This window comes from Clupea harengus, unplaced genomic scaffold, assembly GCF_900700415.2.
Source record: "Clupea harengus unplaced genomic scaffold, Ch_v2.0.2, whole genome shotgun sequence".
NCBI classification, from domain to species: Eukaryota; Metazoa; Chordata; class Actinopteri; order Clupeiformes; family Clupeidae; genus Clupea; species Clupea harengus.
The window spans coordinates 1-21,437 of NW_024879965.1; the positions used below are offsets into that span (position 1 = coordinate 1).

Sequence of the window (21,437 nt, forward strand, 5' to 3'; positions counted from 1 at the left end):
CGGGTGGCCGTAGACAGAGTGGAGGACCTTCTGGTCCTGTCCAGGCTCCAGGAGATAGACGCTCTCACTGGCTGAAGCCACTGCCAGCAGAGAGGCCTGCCTGCCCGGCACCAGACTCAGGTGATCCACCTGTGAGCATGAAAAAAAAGACTCCAGACTCCAGCAAATACATCACTTACTCTGGCATATTATCACTGGATTTATATTGCCAGTGTATATCACTACATGATATATCACCACTGTACACTAGATATGGTATCTTCCCATTAAATGCTACTGGATATAGAATTTGTTTTATAATAACCCATGGGTTCTGTGTAGAATCCTATAGAATCATAAAAAAGGGGACTGCACTGTTGCGCTCTGTGGATGTGGTTGAATGCTCTGCCCAAGAAAGGAAGAGGAAAATCTCGTGCATTATCTCAGAAAGCACTGCTCACTACTCACAGGTTTGGGCAGGTGGGTCAGGCAGAGGGTCCTCCAGTAGCCCTTGTCGTCCGGGGAGTCCACGCGTATGTCTGCCCCACAGGCAGTGGCTACGCTGGGGTGGTCTGGGCTCAGCACCAGGGCGTTGACCCTCTGGAGGTGCTGGAGGTGGTGGATGGGTTCGGATCCAGTCTCTATGCTCCATACATCCACCGATCCTTTGAAGGCAGAGAGAGGATTATACTGGGCGACTGTGTACACAAGTAACAGTACAGACAAATGGGGGTGAAAGCAACTGGGAGAGGAAGGGAGAAAGAGGATATAACGGATATGAAACTGGATATAATGGCCAATGCTGCGCACTGGTAACAGTGGAGACAGACGCACACACATATTTATTTTGTTTTAAAGGTGCCGTATGTTGTTTTCTGTTTGAAAAATAACTTAATTACTGCATTGGCACATACTGCTAACACTGCAAACTGTTAGGTGTGAAAACAGTCTGTTCTGGTATAATGATGCTTATTTCCTTATTGTTTTGAAGCTGCAAAGTATAGTTTTTGTTGGCAAAAAAAAACTACATCACCTATTTTGAGTTACAACTAGACTTCCATTTTTGTATTGCCTTATATTACAACATGTATTTACTTATATCTATTTGACTAGATCAAATGATGGATTTGGTTTTGTACAGCAATGGCTGTAGACATGGATACGCTTTGTACTTCTTCACTGTTTAACCAACATATTAATGCTTTGTCTGGTGTTCTGATGTTACTGGATATTAACCAAGCTTTTGTGGCAGGTTCCAAGGCTCTAATGGACAGACTAGTTTATACATGGTCCACCAACACAGAGACTGATCAGCATACTCACATAATGAAAAATAATCACATGTAAATGCACTGGTAAATAGGCAATGTAAATAATAGTCGAAAAAACACTGATGGGTGAAATGGCTGTGTAATTTCCATGCGAAATAACTGATTATAACTAAACGGCTATTCGCTCATTATCCTTTCCTTTCCTGTGTTTTTTTCCCAGCAGCATTCTGAATAAAAGAAGGTCATAGGGCCACTGAATTCAATCAGCCAAAATAAGCTGCAATTAGTACGAGACATAAACCCGTGAGATTTCGTATTAGCAGGATCTACCACTAGGACAGAGTGGCAGGACCTGGCTTGGCAGTCTTAGCGCTGTTTTATCATACGTGAATGCATTTCAATATATGAAGAATTGCGTGCTGTTGAAAATGACTAACACCAATCCAAATATAGGCCTTTTGTTAGATTTACAAAACATAACCACATGAAATGAATCAAATCACATCCTATTGAAAGGAGCAATAATAGCACAAAACAGAATAAATAAATAAAAACATCTGGGGGTCTGCACAATACCAGAGCAGTGATAAGGTAGATCAACTGAGAGTGAGACATAAAAACAGCCAGTTTTAGTTATACCACTGCTATGAGAACTCAAGAGAGTTGGCACTGCCACTGCATAGCCAGGTGACCTCAGACTGTTTCCAAATCCTCACATTTCCTACGCACCGTACAGCTGTGGATGGAGACCTGTAAAAACACTGATGAAGGCCACTGCAACATCTCTTTCACAATATGCAGCGCCTCTACCCGCCTGTCAGTACCTTTACCCTCCTTACCATCTTCAAATGCAGCGGCTGCCACCATCTTGTTGACTTGGACATGACTGATGTGTAGATTAGGGGCATCCGTGACATCCGTGTTTGCGTGGGTCGGCCGAAAGTACGACGTCCCCGAATCCCAGTGCTGAGTGTCCCACAGACGGACACCACCTGAGGTGTACCTGCACAAGGAGGTAGACATGATGACAAAGAGCTATCATATGTGTCTGATTCACATCCATAAACTCAGATGCATTAGGACATTTTTGGGGTATTTATTAAAACAATTACTTAGACGGTGTGTTAATGAATCAATGTTTATACCGTCAACGTCTACACAATGCACTCAATGGCTGAATCAATGTATTGCAAAAAAAAAATGGGATCTGTGTAAATGTACGTGCTATCTTCTAAGTAAGAAAGGCTGTCTGTAGGTGTTTTTTTGCAGCACTGTTTAGCTGTCTCTTTCTAAACAGGAGAGGCTGTCTGTGCAAAGCTTTTTGTTTTTCTATTGGGGGATGCTTGTAGCAGCTGAGCCCCACTCAGCGGGTCTGGTCTGGGCTGAAGGCGGAGGCGTCTCTGCACCAGCTGCCGTGGGCTTCAGGACACCCTGCACTGGAAGGAGCTCAGGACTGGCACTGAGCTGCTGGAGGGTGCTGCCGGGCGCTCTCGGGCTGCCAACTGCTACACGCTACCCACTGAGAGAGAGGAGGCTTTAATCTAGCACCCTCAGGCGGTCTTTATCTTATTCCCAAAGGAAACCTTCAAGGCACTACTCCTTTATCTGGGGGTTAACTGGTTAGTCTTGACTATAAATAATACTATTTAGCCAAAAATTGAATATGGCGTGTTGTTCTAGATAATTTGACAAACCCTCAATAGATGCATGTTAACTTCAGTATAACATCAACAGAAGCTGTCTTTTATGTCTGCACATTCTACATAATCCCAAATTCCTACTGTACACTGTCCAGGAGAGGACATGCAAATAGAAAAACAAAAAGGTGAAGTATAAAGGAGTAAAAAACTTAAGTTACACGTAACTTTAATACATCCATACTTACCCAGCAAATACATATCCACTGCAGCAGCTGACATCACATAGAATCTTTCCCAACTCAAACTGGAGATGACTGATGGATCCAACACGATTCTAATATTGAACATGAATAAGATTGGAACGGGTTTTACCAAGTGATCGTCTTAATGGCGATTTGGACAGACGAATGTCCGTTTAAACAACACATGCAGCTCATCCTTTACCTTCCAGTTGGAGCACACTAGTTTATCAGTGCTCCGACAATCCCGCAGACTACTCTTCCAGCAGGGGGAGTCAGAGACGTTCGCTTCGATGTGGTATCCCTCTTCCTGACACAGATTGTACCACAGCACTTCATCCTCTGCCAACACTTTCCAGGCTTTGCTTACCTTGGGCACGGATGGTGAAAGAATGACAGCTGGCTCATTAGCTGCAAGCTACACAGGGCTGACATTTTGTCTGTTTATCGAATTAATGTCTAGAATCTTTCAAAATATTTAAATATCCACAGACGTTCACATAATTTCAATACCCACTGTATAAGTACCTCTTACACATTACGCCACTCTATCTCTATTACGTAATCAGTTCGCTGTTTGTGCAGACCCCATCAGTTCAGCACAGCATTTCCTTGCAAGTTTTACCTGTGCGCATCTTCCCAGCTCACATCGGTCAAGAAACTGGAAAATCTTCAGTGCCAACTCATATGGCAGTTCCACATCAAAGAAGGGAATGTCATTAATGTCGTTCTGAGTAAAGAAGAATGTACAAAGCATGTGTGTCTTAATCAAGTTTTAAGTGATTCAACGTCTTCTGTTATAGCCTACCTACGTGTCATTACCACCAGCATTATCAACATAACAAATAACGTGCATCTTACCAAGTCTTGTATAAACTGATCGACTAGTTTTTTCCCAGTATTAACTTTCTTCTGAGGTTGTTGATTAGAATGAAAGTTCGCGTGACCGTGCTGCCTTTTCCTTCGCGTCCTCTCCTCTTGAATTCTGTCCAGCAAGGGACTGCTCCTTCCATCTAATAAGCCTTCTGCTATGGACACATATTGTGGTTGATGCTCTGCACGCTCCTCTAAAGACTTGCACGGTGATGTGTCTTTAACCTCTCGAGCTTGGTATGAACTACTAGCACTGTCGTTTCCAGACAGATTTGAACAGTTTCCCGTTTCATCCTCCAATGGAAAATGGCTTTTACAACTGTCTTTAAAATAAGTAGTTTTAGATAGAGTTACAGTGCATTGAGCGCCGAGTACCCCAGAGTTATGCGACCCAGTGCTCTCAGCTTGAGTCTTTTTCTCTAATTCCTTTTTCCAGCGCTGCTGGAAGGTCAGCAACTCGTCGTCATCCATAGTTATTTACACTCCAGTTACCTGAAAATGTGTTTTTCACGGCAAGTCATTCTTGCACTGTGTGCAGCACAAGAATGAAAACAAATGGACCGTTCATTCCTTTAAAAGTTCCGGGTGGACTAATGCTCTCACACAACACGTTCCACTGTGCTAGTTACCAAAATGAAGGTTGCTCTGATGCAAATCAAATTAATGGCTCTACAATGAATTTGCTGACAAGTAAAACCTTATCTAAAATGCATGCATTTGAATGTATCTATATGAATTCAATCTAAATAAATAAAATGTTAAACATGGATTGATGATTTACAGTTTGCAGCAGACAAGCCATTGTTACTGTGTCTGCGCAATAATAATGAATTGTTAACAGTCTTTTCTGTTTAGGCATTGGACAGAGCATATCACACAAAAAAAAGGGGGGGGGGGGGGGGATCAGGATAGGGCTTCAAGAGTTAATGATCACCCGTGTCTTTTGGGAGAAGATGATGTAAACCCTCTACATCATGTGACACTTTAATAAATAATAGCCCACAGCACACAGAAACAAACCCATTGAGGATTTGATCAGAACAGACAGGATCGTTGTCCAGACGAAGAGTGTGGAAGAAACACGGGAGAGTGGATATTCATTTCGGAGAAAAATATGTGCTGCCTGCCAGTAGACCACGCGTTGCCAGTGATTTGCGGTTCGGTCTCTGCCTACAGATCCACAACATGCACGGGGACGCTTGCATCCCGCCTGAGGCGGATCGGAGACCAGTTCGAAAAAAAGCGCATGACAAGAGAAAAGGGCAGTGTGGAAAACATCAGGAGCAGAGGGCACACATTTAAACACTTTCACCTGATGTGCACGGCAATACAAGTCACCCTCCTCATACTGTATGTCAGAAAGCGACATCTGTAGAAGCAACAGTTCAACCTAAGCATCATTGAAGCCAGCAACAGGTAAGCATCACTGGTGAGCTCAATTTGAGTCCCAAAAGCCTATCACAGTGATAATATAGACCGTTATTAATGTTATATTCTAAATACACTGCGTAACTAAAAGTTAAAATGTACATTTATCTTCACCCAGATGTACCTGTATCAGGGGGAGCGCAGCTGTTGAGTGTTTACATAAGAGTAATGCGACTGTGGTACGCCACATGGACGCAATGGCTCTCAGTGGACTGGCATTGGACTGGCTCTCGATGTGGAATTCTGCGCAAGATCTACATTGGCATGATCAAGACCACGTTATTTTGTTTTTTGTTACAGAAGCCAGAATCAATGTTGGGCATCCGTAGTATCTAGTCTGTTGTAGCCTATATACCATCTGGTTGTTTTGTTATATTGCTACCTGAGTTACGGATGATTCCGTTTTGTTTGACAGGTTGTTGGAATCAAGAAGTGTATTAAGATATACACAAGGGAGACCAAATATACCACGCTGACGTCATTCTCCCTGGGTGTTTGCTAAGGGAAAATTTGACAAATATTTCCCAAGGTTTCCTTGTCACAGCACTGTTGAACAACCTCTTGTACAAGCAATGTTAAATATTATGTGCACTATATGGCTATATTTACAGAATAAGCTGGAAAAGGGACGTGTCTGGGGTTTTATAACCATGTAAAAAGACATGGATTAAAAGCTTTCATTTGCACATTGCACTGAAATGTTTTTATAAGCAATCACAATGGCTAAAGTCTTCATTCACTGTTAAACTTTGAAATATGACCAATGAATTTTGGTGAGATGTTTTGGTATTCTTTGTTTCTTTGTATGACAAGATTTTCAAAATGCATTTTGATAAATCTTTCAGAAATATTTTCTAGAAGTTTTCTAAAGGGCTTTGGGAACTTTGTGCCAGTGTTATTTCAAACAGGGCAGCAAGTGGCATGTTAATGATGTTTACATAAGCAAATGCTTTTACATATTTGTGCAACCTGTGTTCAGTCTGTCCACCTTATTATTTATATGGCAGGTCAAATATTTATTACCTTGTGTAGGCTGTGCATATTACAGACAAGAAAGATATACACTGAATAAGACTGTTGAACACCGCCACCTGCAATTTTATTTACAATGTTTTGAGTAGCTTAAATAAAATAATGGACAATAATGGTTTTTAAATAAAATTACTGTTGATATTAAGACAATGTTGTGTTCACATTTTATGACAATACAAAACGTACAGTGCCATAGTGCAACAGAAAGACAGGCAGATCAGTATGATAGACTGGGGAAATGTACCAGGTAGCCAACGTAGTCATTAACATATTTATGGAAGTTCAGAGTTTTTTGTTTCTTTTGTAGTACACATTGTCATGAATTGTACATTCATTTTACAACCAGTAACTAAAAGCTATAAGCCTATGACTGGAGAGAGGCCCCTTTGTGCCAGACCGCCCAGGAGTGATTAGAAGCGGCTAATAGATCTGAAAGTGTGCTGAGGTGGTGCCATCCTTCCAGCAGCGTACCGTCTCGATGACCGCCGAGCGACACAGTGGGCATGTTCGCTCTCGATCGAACCACTGGCACAGACAGTCCTCACAGAAGACATGCTGGGTATCACAAAATCACAAATAAGAAATTATTCATTTCAGCAGTGAAGCTACTTGCTTTTGCATTCAATATTTCAGAGGTTGCAACCATGCAACCTGCAAACCAACCTTCTTTTAGCAGCTGAAATATTAAAACAAATAAAAAGATTTTTTTTTAAAGTCTGTGGTACGAAGCGCGAAGACAGAAGATTGAGCACTCTTTAGCGATCGTCCTCTGTGTGATATGACATGCTGGCCTGAGTAAAAATGGGAAGGTGTAACTGAAGTGATCAGTGACGATATACAGTACCTGGCAGGGCAAAGCCACGGGGTCTCTGAACTCAGACTGGCAGATGGCACACACGTCTCCTGCCTCGGTGCACTCCTGGCTGCTCGCCCTCATACCATAACTCTGCAAGAATGAGAAACAAAACAAAAGGAATGACGAGGTGATGCTTTACAGTAAGCATGAGCGTGAGTATAAGTAACCGGTAACCCCATACTGCATCATGGCTTGAGATCATCCTAGCTGGGAAGCAGGATTGTGTTTGTAACCCACTTTATATTACTGTTCCTTTAACTAACATGACTTAAAGGTAGAGTTAGTGATTCTGGCAAAGGGTTGTTGACATTTAAGCTCAACAGCCAATCAAATTACACCCCCTCCCCTTTCTATGCTCCTGAAGCAATGTGTTGGCTAGAATTGTTTACGGTTCGGTCCAAGTCACTATGTTTGTTTCCTATTTACAGCATTGTCTTTGAGTGCACACAGAGAACAGACAGCTAGAGGACCATGAGTGTATTGGATTACAATCTCAGGCTGCCCCTTCACCAATTACCATGAATGAATCATAAACATGAATATCATTATTAATCTTATCAAGGGAACATTAAATACTTGCTAATGCTTTATCAATCTCAACTACAGTATTTAAGTTACCGGTATGTTATTCGAAGAGTAAAACGTATTGTTATGGGAGGTCACAGTCTGTGACAAAAGTTCAGACAAAAATGAGAGAGGCCAGGAGAAGTTCAGCACGTACCTGAGAGCTGCAGAGAACCACCAAAGCTTTGCGGATGGCCGATATTCTCCCACAGACATCAAAGGACTAAAACAACGAGATTATGACAACATGGTCAAACACAGTTTTTATGGTAACTGCCACAGTTCCTTATATATGTCTGCTTGACTTAAACGTCCACCATCATTCATTCCAAAACCTTGTTGACATCTAACTGGGCTTGCTTGTGCGGAAAGTACAGTAGTCATCTTTCCTTACTTAATGTCAAAATAAGAGGATAGGAATTCACCCATCAAATGTTGATAAACACTTGGTTATTTCTTCTGCCCCCCCTCCATCATTTAAATTCTAAATGTAAAAACTTGATTTAATCTTGTTTCATTTAGTCTTGATCTACATGGCATTTTTCTCTCCCTTTCTTTCTCTTATAAATTAAACATAAATGAATATAAAATCACATCTACATATTAATAGATACATTGACTACAAATCTCTTTCCACTCTACACATCCCTCTTCCTTTCATCAAGCTGAAGATCTATTATAACCTACATCTGCAAAGCTTTTTCATCAAGCTGAAGATCTATTATAACCTACATCTGCAAAGCTTTTTCATCAAGCTGAAGATCTATTATAACCTACATCTGCAAAGCTATTTCAAACATTCTGAATGGACGTATTAGTGCCTGAAACATTAGTGTGATGGCCAACCAAACATTTTAATATTTAAATATAAATGTTGTGGTGCTACAATAGTCATTGGCTTTTAATTCCCTCAAAGCCCTTAGAGGCGTCTCAGGTTCCTTTCATAACGCCTGTAGTTCAGATCAACATCTTGCTGCACTCACTGTGTCTGGCATGGTCATAACATCAGCTCTGCTCTCTCAGTGATCACAGGTATTTGGATGTCCTAATCTTAGAAATGTGTACACCTTCCCATTCACCCCAGTGGGCTGTTTCTATGGCCCGCTTTGCAGTATGTTGCTAGACTGGTTCTTCTAAACAACAGCTTTGGCTCTGCTGAAGAGTTTTTTTTCTGTTATTATTTTGTCATTTCTTTTCCTGCGATGTTAAAGGATGTGGAACATCAAAGCACCAAGCAGCATTACCTTGCACAGGCTGTAGATGATTATAAGCATGGCCCCGAGAAAGTAGCTGGTTGAAGGGTCTTCCCCCATAATGTACTTGAACCACAACTGGATGGGCACCAGTGCCCGAAACAGCTGGCTCAGCTCTTCGATGACCAAATAGAACTTTCCCTGGGAATAGCAGAAGATAGAGATTATCAAAGTCAATGTGTGTGAAGATATCCAAAGGCTGTGACGGTTACGAACTGATGATGATCAATTACAAATAGATGACGCTTGAACAAGTTCCATGTCAAAATAAAGCCAGCATGTACATTATCCTACTATGTTCCGGCAAGTGATTGGTTAATATCTGCCTAACAATAGGAACTGATAAGTACAAGTAAATCATTCCACAGCAGTCTAGATGTGTTCAGTAAAAGACCAGGATGGATTTTGCACTGGTGTATGACTCATCCTCAAAAACCAGTCCCGCAGAGCTGCCGAGCCTGGGATGAAGTTGGCCTTGACCTGGCACATGTCCCAGCCAAATCTGCCGTTGAGTAAGCCACCATTAAGGGTTACAGTAGAGCTAGGGGCCTTTTCAAACTGGAGCTGGTACTGGTTCTGCCACACACCCACAGCCCCACAGGCCCGTGTGTGTGTGTGTGTGTGTGTGTGTGTGTGTGTGTGTGTGTGTGTGTGTGTGTGTGTGTGTGTTTGCAAGCTTCTGGGAGCCAAGCGGCAGAAACGTCGGCCTGGCTGGCCTCCAGAGCTCGGCTGCTTCACAGCGGCGCGGGCAATTTACCCACACTGCACGGCGAGCTGGCAGCCGCCCGCACCACCTGCCACCCCGTCTCTATCTCCGCTCTCAGCCACAGCGCCAACCCGTGGGTGCCACTCTTCACCTCAGCACCCCTCGCCAAGGGACAGCACCACTGACAGATCAAGTCCCAGACAAAGTAAATAAATAAAAAAAATAAAAAAACACCAACATTAACTGATCACATGATGCCTATAAACATCCTGGCATGCATAATGACTCAATGGATATCGCCTGACAGCAATTAATCACTCTTGTTGGATCCCCACTAACCGTTTGACAGAGGTGGGCGACCTCTTCAACTAGGCAATTTATCTCTGCCTTCATTCCTTAAGCGTCCCCCAACCTACAACTAAACCACAGCCAAAGACTGAAGGATGTACCACTACCAGCTGAAAGGGTTCTGCGCTCACTTTGTCTCTTTTCTTCCTCTCCTATTCTAGACCACCTCCACTGTGGGAAGCTGCTGTAGCCTTTCCATCTAATCCACGCGCAGAAGCCCTCTGCTCACGGTTGCCCGTTCCCAATTAACTGCTATGCACAATTTCTATTCTGCTTATGACACATCTTACATACATATTTTTTACCAGCCTCAAAAAAATCCTTGACATAGTTTTCTGCTTCACAGCTCTGCTTATCCTTATAGTATTAACCTTATGAGCAAACTCTGTACCCAACAAGCTGTTCCACAACAAATATTCTGAATACTGGCTACTCTCTGAAGTAAATCCTAGAGTTTATATACCACATTGATGCTAATGTTTTTTTCTGCCTAGTGTATGTATGAAATAATCTGCTAAAGTTTGATTCTGTCAGTGTGGTTCATTTAGAATTGTAATGGCGCATATACTATACTGAGATGTGATATGAGATGAGATGTATTGACATCTCTCATATCATTAGGAAAGAGAACTGAGATCAGAGTTGGACTTGTCAAAGCAGAGCAAATGTCTATTACACTCTGATAATTGGTGTGCTACCCTGTGCTTAACTGCGTAGTTACAACATAACAACAGGTATGGCAAATAAAATGTAACTGACAGGAGAAGTTGTTGTTGTTGTTGCGGAGGAGTGAGGGAGGAGAGGAGAAGAGAGCAGAGGAGAGGAGATGCGGTGGCACGGTGACTGAGATGCTCTCTCCCATAAACAAGACGTAGACGGAGCCCCAGGGAGCGGTGACCTCACCCCTCTGCTCTCCCGGTGGGCCATGAGCTCACAGGCAGCCTGCCTTCATTGATTGGCCTGTTTATCAGGGAAACGCGGGCAAACTCTGTCACCCCTGGACCACGTCCACACAAGACTACTGACACCATGATGAAGAGAACGCTAGGCAGGGAAAGTGTACCAGATATAGATTTTCACAGTTACTGCCTTAGGAACCCAAGAGTAAACTAGTCAATGTAAATGCTGATGTTCTAACAGGAGGGTAAGATTGCTATTATCATTGTTCATGACACTTTCGTAGTAGTAAAATGATATTGGCCAAAATGGAAATGGAAATTTGCCTGACTCATCCAAAACATAAATAAAGTAGACAGTGTTAAAATATTAAAACATTAATGAAGTAAAACATTTATGAAATGGCAATTTCTAGCTGAAGCCCAAAGATATTTTTTTATGAAAATGACTTACCCTGGACTTGAAAGCCAGGAGGATTTTGGGAAGAAACAGAATGACGCATTTGAGTCCAATGGTGACATACTTCAGGACAAAGTCAGTGATGCCCACCACCCAGATGAGATCGAAGAAGTCAAAGCTGTTGATGTTTGGCTTCGCAAACATAAGGCTGAAAGACAGCAATGTCCCACAGTCAGGAGAAAAAAGAAAGAAAAAAAGACTACACATGGATCAAAATGAGAGTGATCATGAGGGCTTGTCAAGGCCTTCATACTGGGACACAAACTGATGATGTAATAGAACAGAAATACTCACATGCTAAGGCGACACATGGTAAAATACACCTATGGAAAATCAAAGATGCATTGCAGGAATTTGAAAAACTGAGACAAATGAATGAATGAACGAATGAGGTAAAAACATGTGAACAGACTCTGAAGACAAATGTGTGAAAAACCAAAGCAGACACAAAAAAACACAGTAACTGAATTCTATATGACATGAATGAATTAGGATGATGCCACTGACTACACCAATGACAGAGTGTGTGTGAGTGTGTGTGTGTGTGTGTGTGTGTGTGTGTGTGTGTGTGTGTGTGAAAGTGAGTATGAATGATGGTGCACTAAAAGCAGTTCATTAAAAAGTGTGTCAAGATACCTGTTGTAGAGTTCTTCAGAACTAAATGTGTAGTAGAGATATGCGATGTTCCCGGCGAGGAAAACCACGATCCACAGAGTAACAAACACAGACCTCCCGTCCTGTAACACGCATACAACCAAAAACAGATGATTCAGGCACACATTCACTCCAGAAGCAGAAAGGCAGGTTTGCTGGATACTTGCAGTCTGAATAAGAGAGGGACTTTCTGCAGACATACATCTGGTTAAGAGGACTGTACTACATCAACAACATTATCACTAAAGAAGCATACTGTGAAAGATTACCCGTAAAGACACCTGGTGTTTCAGAGCCGAGTTGGCAAAGGCAAATGTGCTTGCCATTCCGATGCATACTGCAATACCTAGAAAGGACAAATTACATAACATACATAATGTCATCAAAATGTTGGGAATCTTCTCAATAAGGTAGTACTGAAACACACCAAACCTATCCTTTAAAGGCAGAAGAAATTGCCAATTATGAACAATGAAGAAAAAATTGTATTAGCTTAATTCTATTCATATTCTGCCAAATAACCTAAACTCGTGCCTCTCTCCCTCTGCGCACGTGTGTGTGTGTTTGTCTGTACTTCAATACACCAAGCCAACTTGGCAGTGTTTAAAACCCTGTGGGGTCCCCATCAGTCGTCTACGATTGCAAAAGCACTTTTAATATTTTTGTAACGGATGAGCGACTTACTTTAAAAACTGTCCTGCAGCGATAGTTTTATGTACTTATTTTATCAACAGTACAAACAAGTCTTTACTGTTTTGGGGAATGGGATTGCTGGCAGCAATGTTGACTTTCTCTTGTCTCATCACAAGTTGTGTTATTTGGTGGTGCGCAAAGAGATGGACCACTGAGGGCTGCGAAATGATCGCCAATTTACAAACGTGATTGGAGAGATCTATGTTGTGTCCTGAGCATTTAAAAATCTACTGAAAGATAGAAGAGACCTTCAGAGAGTACATAATGTGTCATCTCTAAAGTGTATTGAGCTAGGTAAAGACATGTTCCTACCTCCGTGCACACATTACGCCATACACCTTTACTTTTTATTTCTTTAGGTTTTTACAGAGTTTCGTTTTTTGATTACTTGTGTACCTTTTTTAAAACTTAAAATAATAAGTGGAGAGCAAAGTGCAGATTTACATAAGCAAACAGACACAATGCAGACAATAACAGCGTTAAATAAATGTTCATTTCAGTTCAGCAATTTTGTGTGTCATTTGTTATTATTATTAAATTGTTGTATTTCATCAGAAGCAAGCAAAACAAATTAAATAAAAAAAACAACAACATGGTATCGGCATTACATATTAGCCATCGGGCGCCCCGTTCTCTATATATCGGCATCGGCCATTGAAAAACCCATATCGGTCGACCACTAGTACACAAGGGAGATGTTTTAGTGTGTGAGTATGCACATGTGTGAGAGTGCGTGTGCGTGTGTGTGTGTGTGTGTACACATGCTCCTTACCCAGCTTGTGCTGAAAACACACTTTGACGAGGAGAATTAGGATAAAGGGGATGCCTCTTTGCAACCAACTGACTACTGCCTTGAGCTCCGATAGGGCTGGCGCTGGGGTGGAGGGGTCATCGCTCCCCTCATCTCTGCTGCTGTGGCGGTCGGTGGCGACAGAGGCCGAATGCAGGAGCGAGGAGCGGCTCTGCATCGCCTGGTGAAAGTGGTGGTGGTGGTGATGGTGCTGACCCTGACGAGGGAGGAACGGCTGGCTCTCGGTGCGATGAGAACCCTCCTCCCTGGAAGACGCAGTCATTGGGATGAACACATCCGGAGGTGAGCCCAAGACCAGTCCGGCAGCCTGGAAGGGGGCCGAGGTCACTGCTCCAGACGACACCCCCACCAAACCAGAGAATAGCTGCTGGGGAGTCGTGGGGGAGTCTGGCTTGAGGCAGTCGAATACTCCACCTTCATCAAGGCTGCTTTCAGAACCTAGTGTTTGGCTCCTGTTCCTGCCACAAAGAAGCACAAGGTTTAAGTCCATACTAAGCTGATAGCTGGTGAGCTATAATTATGTAAATTGGGAATTGATAATTGTGCAGGCAGGGAATTCACCACCACACAAAAACTGCACTATTCCCCCGTTATTGTATGGCGAGTGAACTGGAATTGCATGCAAACCTGTCAGGCGGCATGCCATCAGTGTTGCTGCTGTGTCTTCTCTGCATGGCACCCAGTCTGTCAGCAAGTACTCCAAAGCTGACCATGGGATCAAATGAATCGCCAACATTAGTATCTGATGACAAGCCTAACGTGGGGGTATACAATAGCGGTCACTCTGTGCTATAAACAACTTTACCAAAGCATAGCACATCATACAGGATGAACTGAAAGAATACGGTGGGGGAAAGCTGGAAAATAAACAATGCTAATTCGAATTGTTAAAGCACGAAGGAAGACTCCAATCCAATTCATATTAGCTGCTAGCTAGGTATGGTAGGACTGCTTAGCAAATGATCAATGTTGAATGGCATTGAAGACTATTTTAATCAATGACTTGAGATTAACAAGATAATAGTCGACTATTGCCTTCTTACCGTATACATACTAAATGTAACCTAAGTTGCTCATTCCGCAGTAGCCTGCTGTAGCTTTGCACACAGTTACAACAGCTAACATTAGCTAACTTGACTTTGCTACTACTCCAGCAGCTGGGCACATGGGCGGGTCTTAGTTACTCCTTTTCCGGAATGACATGATATTTACAGAACCAATCAGAAAATACCAATTCCACATTTTCAGAATCTTCTAGCCAGTCACACAACTCGTTCGGCCAGGATCCTCTGGGACCTGGGAAATTGTTTTGGTCTGGTCGGTCCTTCTGACAAGGCCACAGTATTAATTTACCCTGTCCTTAGCTAACGACAGCGCAGGGCTGACAACTCGTTAACAGCTAAGTGTTGTGTCATTTGAATAATAAGAGTCTATAAATAGAATATTTCACTTGGATGCGTTAATGTTGGAATTAAAGTTTATTAAGTACAAACGATTCGATTTTGACGCAAAACAGATTAGTTAAAAGCCAGTTAGCTAATTAGCAAGACCTGGCTAACAGTTAGCAAGTTACATACTGACTCACAGTTGTCTTGCTATCTTGTCTGTACTGTTAGAAATAACTCGGTGTGGTTGCTTGGTAGAAAATAGGCTCACACCGGCAAGATTTTAAATGTTTTAATAAAATGGGTTAGAAAATCACCGTTTCGCTGCATGGAAACGAGGGTCTGTCCTATTCAACTAGATAACACATTTTAGCTGGCCAAAAAGCTATCAACACTTAGCTAACGCTAGCTAGCGAGATCCCTTTCTCGTTAGTGAACCGACCGAGGTGTCAGCTTAATTAGCTAGCAGTTCTGCTTGTAGCCCTGTACATTGCGCTGACTAATGTCGCAAGGTTATACGTTATACATTTGTATTCCTTATTGGCTGACCAAAATAGGTCAAGGGTAGGTTCAACAAGCTAACTGTTAGCTACCTGGACCTGGCACATACTCCAAAGAACGTCTCCATGGTGTTACGTAGACTCTTGAGGAAGCGTTGGGTTTTAGGGGTTGTTTTTGGATTGTCCCTAATCTACTTTCTCACCAGTACATTAAAGCGGGTAGGTGTTGTATTCTTTTGTCCTTTGAATATAAAACATTTGAAACATAAGCCATTCGAGCCGCATAAAAACAACACTGAGAAAAAATCTCCTCTTTCGCATGCAGGAGGAGCGAACCATTGGAGACCGGACCCTCTTGGAATTGAGGGACTCCGACCACCACATTCCATGGAAGGTCCGATTCAACCTGGGAAATAGCAGCAGACAGATAACACAATGCAGGAATTCTATACAGGGCAAAGTCCTACTCACAGACGAATTAGGTACACATATATACTTGTGTAGTAATGAGAATACCATTGTATTGAAATTGTATTTGCCGCAGTACTGGGACTATTTCAACTTGAATGATGTGTACCTACAGGTTATGTATGTGAGCGAAAGGACATGCTGGTGAATGGCTGCTGCAATGTAAATGCACCAAGTTCCCGCCAGTACATCTGCAAAACCTGCCTGGCCAATGGATGCTGCAACATCTATGAATACTGTGTGTCTTGTTGTCTTCAACCTGACAAGGTGCTGAGTTTGCTATCTTTACACTTAACTGGTAAAAAAAAAAATGGCATGTGTCACAATAAAGAAAGGGTGACATTTTTATTTTCAAAAGTGGTAGGAAATATGTGAGGAATTTGGCTAACAAATCCTTTTTTACCTACATTGTTCTTTTCTAGCAACCTCTTCTGGAGCGCTTCCTCAACCGGGCTGCAGAAGGATTTCAGAACCTCTTTACTGCAGTGGAAGATCATTTTGAGCTTTGCCTTGCCAAGTGCAGGACTTCTTCCCAAGTACGTGCTCAACCAAACAGTGTTGGAAGGGGACATTCAACGTTCTTGTTCACATCCTGGTAGAGCACCAGACTGTTTGGCTGCACCCTGTGATAGAAAATGAGAGATTGCAAGCTGTTTATTTTGTATCATGTTTTTGCACACTTAATGTCACTATGCATTTAATCCCAACAGCATTGCATATGTCTCTCCTCTGCTTTTCCAGAGCGTTCAGCATGAAAACACATACAGGAATCCACAGGCAAAATACTGCTATGGAGAAAGTCCACCAGAGCTGTTACCGATATGACAGACGTTGCCTCTCTGCGTGAGGCTTTCAAAAATCCAACGGAATAATGAAGTTCAGAGATCCACACTGGCTATAAACTTCATACACCAGTAAAGACTTTTGACACTCTACAAGGCCTGTGCCTCTAGTGTCAGTCATCCTGAGACTGGACCAATCATTGAACCACACCCTTCCATCTGCAGTAGGCTGGTGGGGTGGGGTTGGGCTGGGGAAGTTGAAAATCATGTCTGAAAGTGTACACTTCATAAGTGCATAGGCTGCTGTCTTACCTCATTGAAGATGACCCTCATGTTTCGTTTCTGCCCATGTAGCAACTGGCCCTGGGAACTTGGCCCAAATCGGGCCCAGATATGCTAGGTCTGGGCCCGATTAGAGACAGATGCATCCCAGTCAGTGGCTACATGGGTTGCATTGTTATGTTTCGTCCGTGTTTTTCACCTCATTTCAGGAGTGATGCTTTCTTTTCTGTCATACTCATGAAACCATTATCAACAAATACGTTTGTTATTGCCCTATGGGAGAGTATTGCAAACTACAAAAAGAAAGGCCATATGTAACACATACATTAACTACTACAATATTTCGTTTTTTTATTTAATAAAAGAACTGTGACTGAACCATATACTTTGACTAAAGTTGTCCTATAAGAAATGTAAACTTTATATAATTATTTTCTGGAATGGAACAGCAAGCCACATTCCATGTATGTTTACCGTGTAAAGTTGTGATTTATTAAGACGGAATGATGACATTCTCTGATTAATTATTCAGCCATGAACTTTCCATTTACTCCCAGATATTATCTTACATGTGGATTGAAGTCATCTGGAAAGTTTTTCAGGGGAAACCCCAATCCTCTTTTACATCATGAGTTCATATTGAGACAGCAGATGCACCAGACCAACTAACTCCATAGAGTAAACAACATGCCTTTTTTTTTGGCTATCGTGTTCACATGGGAGGATCAGGCCATCATTGGACAATTAATCATCCTGCTAACACAGAATACAAAATCTGCATTGAAATTAAGTAAAAAAAATAATAATTATGCCCCCACCACATTTTTCCGTCCTTTGACACTTTTGATTAATGAGGGGTCACGTGGGATTCATTACTCCACTGGATACTGATCAAACTAGAACCTGCACCTGCTTCCACTGGAAATGCTGTCTAAAGCGCAAGTCAAATTTATGACTGATGAATTACCAGTGGGGATAAAAGAACACAATCTGTGAACAAGTGCATCAAAGTTGCGCCCAGATGAGCTGTTTTGGAAAACTATTAACAAAACCATTAATACAAAAATATAATAACTTTGGAAAAGTCCGGCAAATATGGTAAGGTCACATCAAATATTTGGAATTGTATCTACAAAGACTATCTACAATAATGTTGTGACATTTGTTTTTTGGGGAAAATATGTACAGTACTTTGGAATTTTTAGTTTTCTGTTGAGAAGTCTTTAACACCATCATTTTCTTTTTAGTACATCTGCAGCCTTTTAGTGAAGATATACCAAAACATTTCTCCAATCATCAGTGGTCACATTACAATCGTTTTTATTTCATACCATATTATCCAAAGCATACACTCAGGTAAATAAAAGTAAATCAAATACATGTCATATCCTAGCATATATTAAAATAAATATTACATATTTCAGTGGCAAATATAAATATAAATGTACATTTCAAATGGGTTAATATATTTAAACTAAAAACCTCATGAACACCAACAGAACAGGTGACACAAACTCCTGAATTCTGGAATTTTTACAGTTTTCCTAAAATGTTCTGGACACTTGTTCTAAAACACAGCCTTCTGCAGCAGTAACATACTTCAGGGATGGTGACAAATGGGTGTGGCCCCCTTTTCTTTTGTACAAACAAGGTAGTTCTTTCAGCGAGGATAAAAAGTCATCAAACCTTTGCAATACACTGAGACACCACCTTTTTCTCCCAAAAGAATATTTTGGCAGTTGGGGTTCAGGTGTTGTTATGGAACACCCTCCACCCATAGTAAAGTTTAAATATCTACAGCTTCGATTTATTACTGCGGCCAAGTCAGTCAGGTTTCCTTTTAAGTCCTCGTTCCCTGAGAAGAAACTTGAATGGACCTGATTAAGTAAACTAATGGCTTTGATCATGTACTTCAGTCCACAACCAGTTTTGTTCATAAGATTTTCTCCTGGATGTGAACCATTCAGAGGTTTAAGCTCTTCAAACTCCACATTGACGGGTATTGGATGTACAAATGCTTCTCTCTGCAAAAGAGCAGAATGTGGGAGTTAACTTATAGCAAGATGGAAGAGAAAACATCAGAACTTAAAAAAGAACATATTTTAATTGCTTAATTTTAACTTTCCTATTTCTCTCACGCATTCTATATTTGTCTAACACATTTGATTTCAAGGTTGTCTGAATGGAAACAAAGGTTATACAAATGGTACATGAAGACCTGTCATGCATTTTTTGAGAAATTGCACTCATACTCACAAACATATTCATCACATCTTTCGTTTCTTTCAAAATGATGCCCACAAGGTTATGAAAGGTGCACCCAGCCACCACATTCTGGTGGAGGAGCACCAGCAGACAGAAGCATACCACTCTCACAAGTCCTGGAATGACAAAAAAAATCTACAATGAATAAATAATATTATGAATATAAATGCTCCACAATTTGGTTACTGAAATGTTTTTTTTTCTTTTTTTTTAAAGTAAGCCACAAAACTCTTAGTGATGACATCAAAGAGTAGAAGAGAGGAGAAGAAAAGTAAAGAGCTATTACCTTTAGCCATTGTCATTTACAAAGAGTAGCAGGTCCACTGTGTCCAAGAGGGACTTATCCTGCAATGAAGTTCAATTTTGCTACTGTCTCTGCCTTTTATGCAAAGTACTACCCCATCTTATCAAGGATATCAGCAGAATTGCTAAACTTGTATGTGTCACATGTGGGTGTACAGAGATCCACTTCACCAAGACCATTAAGCCCTTCAAGATCAATCAGTTTTAAGAGACAGATGGTTACATTTTATTGAGCTTCAACCAACACTATGCAGAACTTTTTGAGGTATGTTTTTTGCGGGCAACTTGATTTGGTGTCATCTTCAAATTCCAATACTCCTTCCTGCTGCTATAAGAAGCAGTAGTTAACTTGTTTCTGTGCGCTTTGCCATAACTAAGGGCAATTCATTGGCACAAATATTCATCTGCATTGATTATTTTTACAACTCGTAACCACACATGGCTGTACATTATGATTAGGGCAGTCAGATAATTGATTACAGGTAGTTGTACATGTGGAAACGATCACTCCTCTTTGGGTTGACTGAAACAGAGCGAAAAGCAGACAATTGCATATAGTAGTTGATAGCTGCAGTGACTGCCTTAAAGCTCAAAATATCATAGGGTCTTTGGTGTCTTTAGAGGTGCCCATAAAGTATATCATTCGAGAACAGCTGCTGTAAGAGCTGGAAGCCCAGTGAACTGCTCTCTCCTGTGATATATCTGAAGTTGTATTCCCAGAACTTGGTTCGCAAATCTGATCAAACTGTTGGAAAAAAAACGTGTGAGTTATGTGGAGATCTCCCACAATCTTGGACCTGGTGACACAACAGATTCACTATTAGTCATGGTAAACAGTGAGGTGTACAACTAAACTGTCTTGCGCCAAGATAGAATGGGTGCATGATTGTGAGCTGACATTTAAGAGCATCAAGAATGACCTAACCTATACCACTGTATAATATTAATATTTTTCGTATAATTTCTAAGGAGTTATAACCCACGTGAATTCCTCCCCCACAAGAATGCATCACATTCACGTCCCCTTCATTAACACATAAATGGTCAGCAAGACCGGGAAATCTCTCGGAACACGTAGATCTTTCATTTGGCGGATCCACTCAGCTCCAACGGTCTTTCAGTTGGTGTTGATCCAACGATCTTTCACCATATAACAGTTTAAGTTTGACTGACTGTTGGGAGGCTTTATATAAAGGGCATCTATATAAATGGTTATCGTTTTGTCTATTCATGTAAATGTATATTTCAAACACAACAATTCACAGCTTCAACCCCCCCCCCCCCCCAAAAAAACCATGTAAATCAACAAAAACTGACTTGATATCAATGTTTCTTAAATTCAACATCCTTTATTGAATAAAGTATCATGTTTAGAAACACTTTATGTACTCTATTGCTACAAAAAAGATTGCTACCCTTGGGCTAAAGGAAAAAAAAATTATTTGTGCAAATGTAAAAGATTCCGAAAAAAAAAATTCCAGTAGTGTGGACCTTAACAAACAAGGATGTGTTTACTCTTTACAATACTTATGCCCGTACTAGGTCAAGCAACACAGCAGTATAAAAGGCGGGAAATGGTAGAAATACTTTCAAACAAGGTGAATCTCCATCTCAGCAGCTCTCAGATACAAATAGATTTAAGAATGGTTTCGCTTCTCTTAACTGTGGGGAAAAAAAAACAGCGGTTGTGGGCAAGCAAATCAATATGCAGATGTCCACTCCACTCCATTTTGGCACAATATGCATGAG

General features: G+C 41.4%; 3 protein-coding genes and 1 long non-coding RNA gene across 6 annotated transcripts; 2 read left to right on the plus strand and 2 right to left on the minus strand.

Annotated features, from left to right (window-relative positions):
- Positions 1-3: 3 nt before the first annotated feature.
- On the minus strand, positions 4-4,872 carry fbxw8 (F-box and WD repeat domain containing 8; the record flags this gene model as incomplete). The annotated part of the gene is made up of 7 exons (XM_042705834.1): positions 3,991-4,872; positions 3,755-3,859; positions 3,335-3,499; positions 3,136-3,224; positions 2,090-2,253; positions 448-644; positions 4-129 (listed from the first exon to the last, which is right to left on the minus strand). Coding segments are annotated over exons 1-7 (1,329 nt in total), but the record flags the coding sequence as incomplete, so codon positions are not given.
- Positions 4,873-4,903: 31 nt separating this feature from the next.
- LOC122130955 lies at positions 4,904-6,607 on the plus strand. The gene is made up of 2 exons (XR_006151983.1): positions 4,904-5,418; positions 5,549-6,607. It is a non-coding gene; the product is annotated as an uncharacterized LOC122130955 (long non-coding RNA).
- rnft2 (ring finger protein, transmembrane 2) lies at positions 6,500-14,979 on the minus strand. 3 transcript variants are annotated; one of them, XM_042705829.1, is made up of 10 exons: positions 14,747-14,979; positions 14,331-14,408; positions 13,665-14,161; positions 12,469-12,545; positions 12,182-12,282; positions 11,540-11,693; positions 9,127-9,276; positions 8,040-8,105; positions 7,307-7,408; positions 6,500-7,017 (listed from the first exon to the last, which is right to left on the minus strand). In XM_042705829.1, exons 2-10 carry the CDS (start codon positions 14,375-14,377, stop codon positions 6,883-6,885), a joined length of 1,329 nt encoding a protein of 442 aa, XP_042561763.1. In that variant the 5' UTR covers positions 14,378-14,408; positions 14,747-14,979; the 3' UTR covers positions 6,500-6,882. The 3 variants fall into 3 exon arrangements, with proteins under 3 accessions (XP_042561763.1, XP_042561762.1, XP_042561761.1); XM_042705828.1 differs by having other exon boundaries at positions 14,331-14,457; XM_042705827.1 differs by lacking the exon at positions 14,747-14,979 and having other exon boundaries at positions 14,331-14,716.
- Positions 14,980-15,023: 44 nt separating this feature from the next.
- spring1 (SREBF pathway regulator in golgi 1) lies at positions 15,024-17,503 on the plus strand. Its single transcript, XM_042705830.1, has 5 exons — positions 15,024-15,807; positions 15,914-16,070; positions 16,172-16,323; positions 16,479-16,592; positions 16,798-17,503. The coding sequence occupies exons 1-5, from the start codon at positions 15,715-15,717 to the stop codon at positions 16,879-16,881; spliced, it is 600 nt and encodes a 199-aa protein (XP_042561764.1). The 5' UTR covers positions 15,024-15,714; the 3' UTR covers positions 16,882-17,503.
- Positions 17,504-21,437: the final 3,934 nt, after the last annotated feature.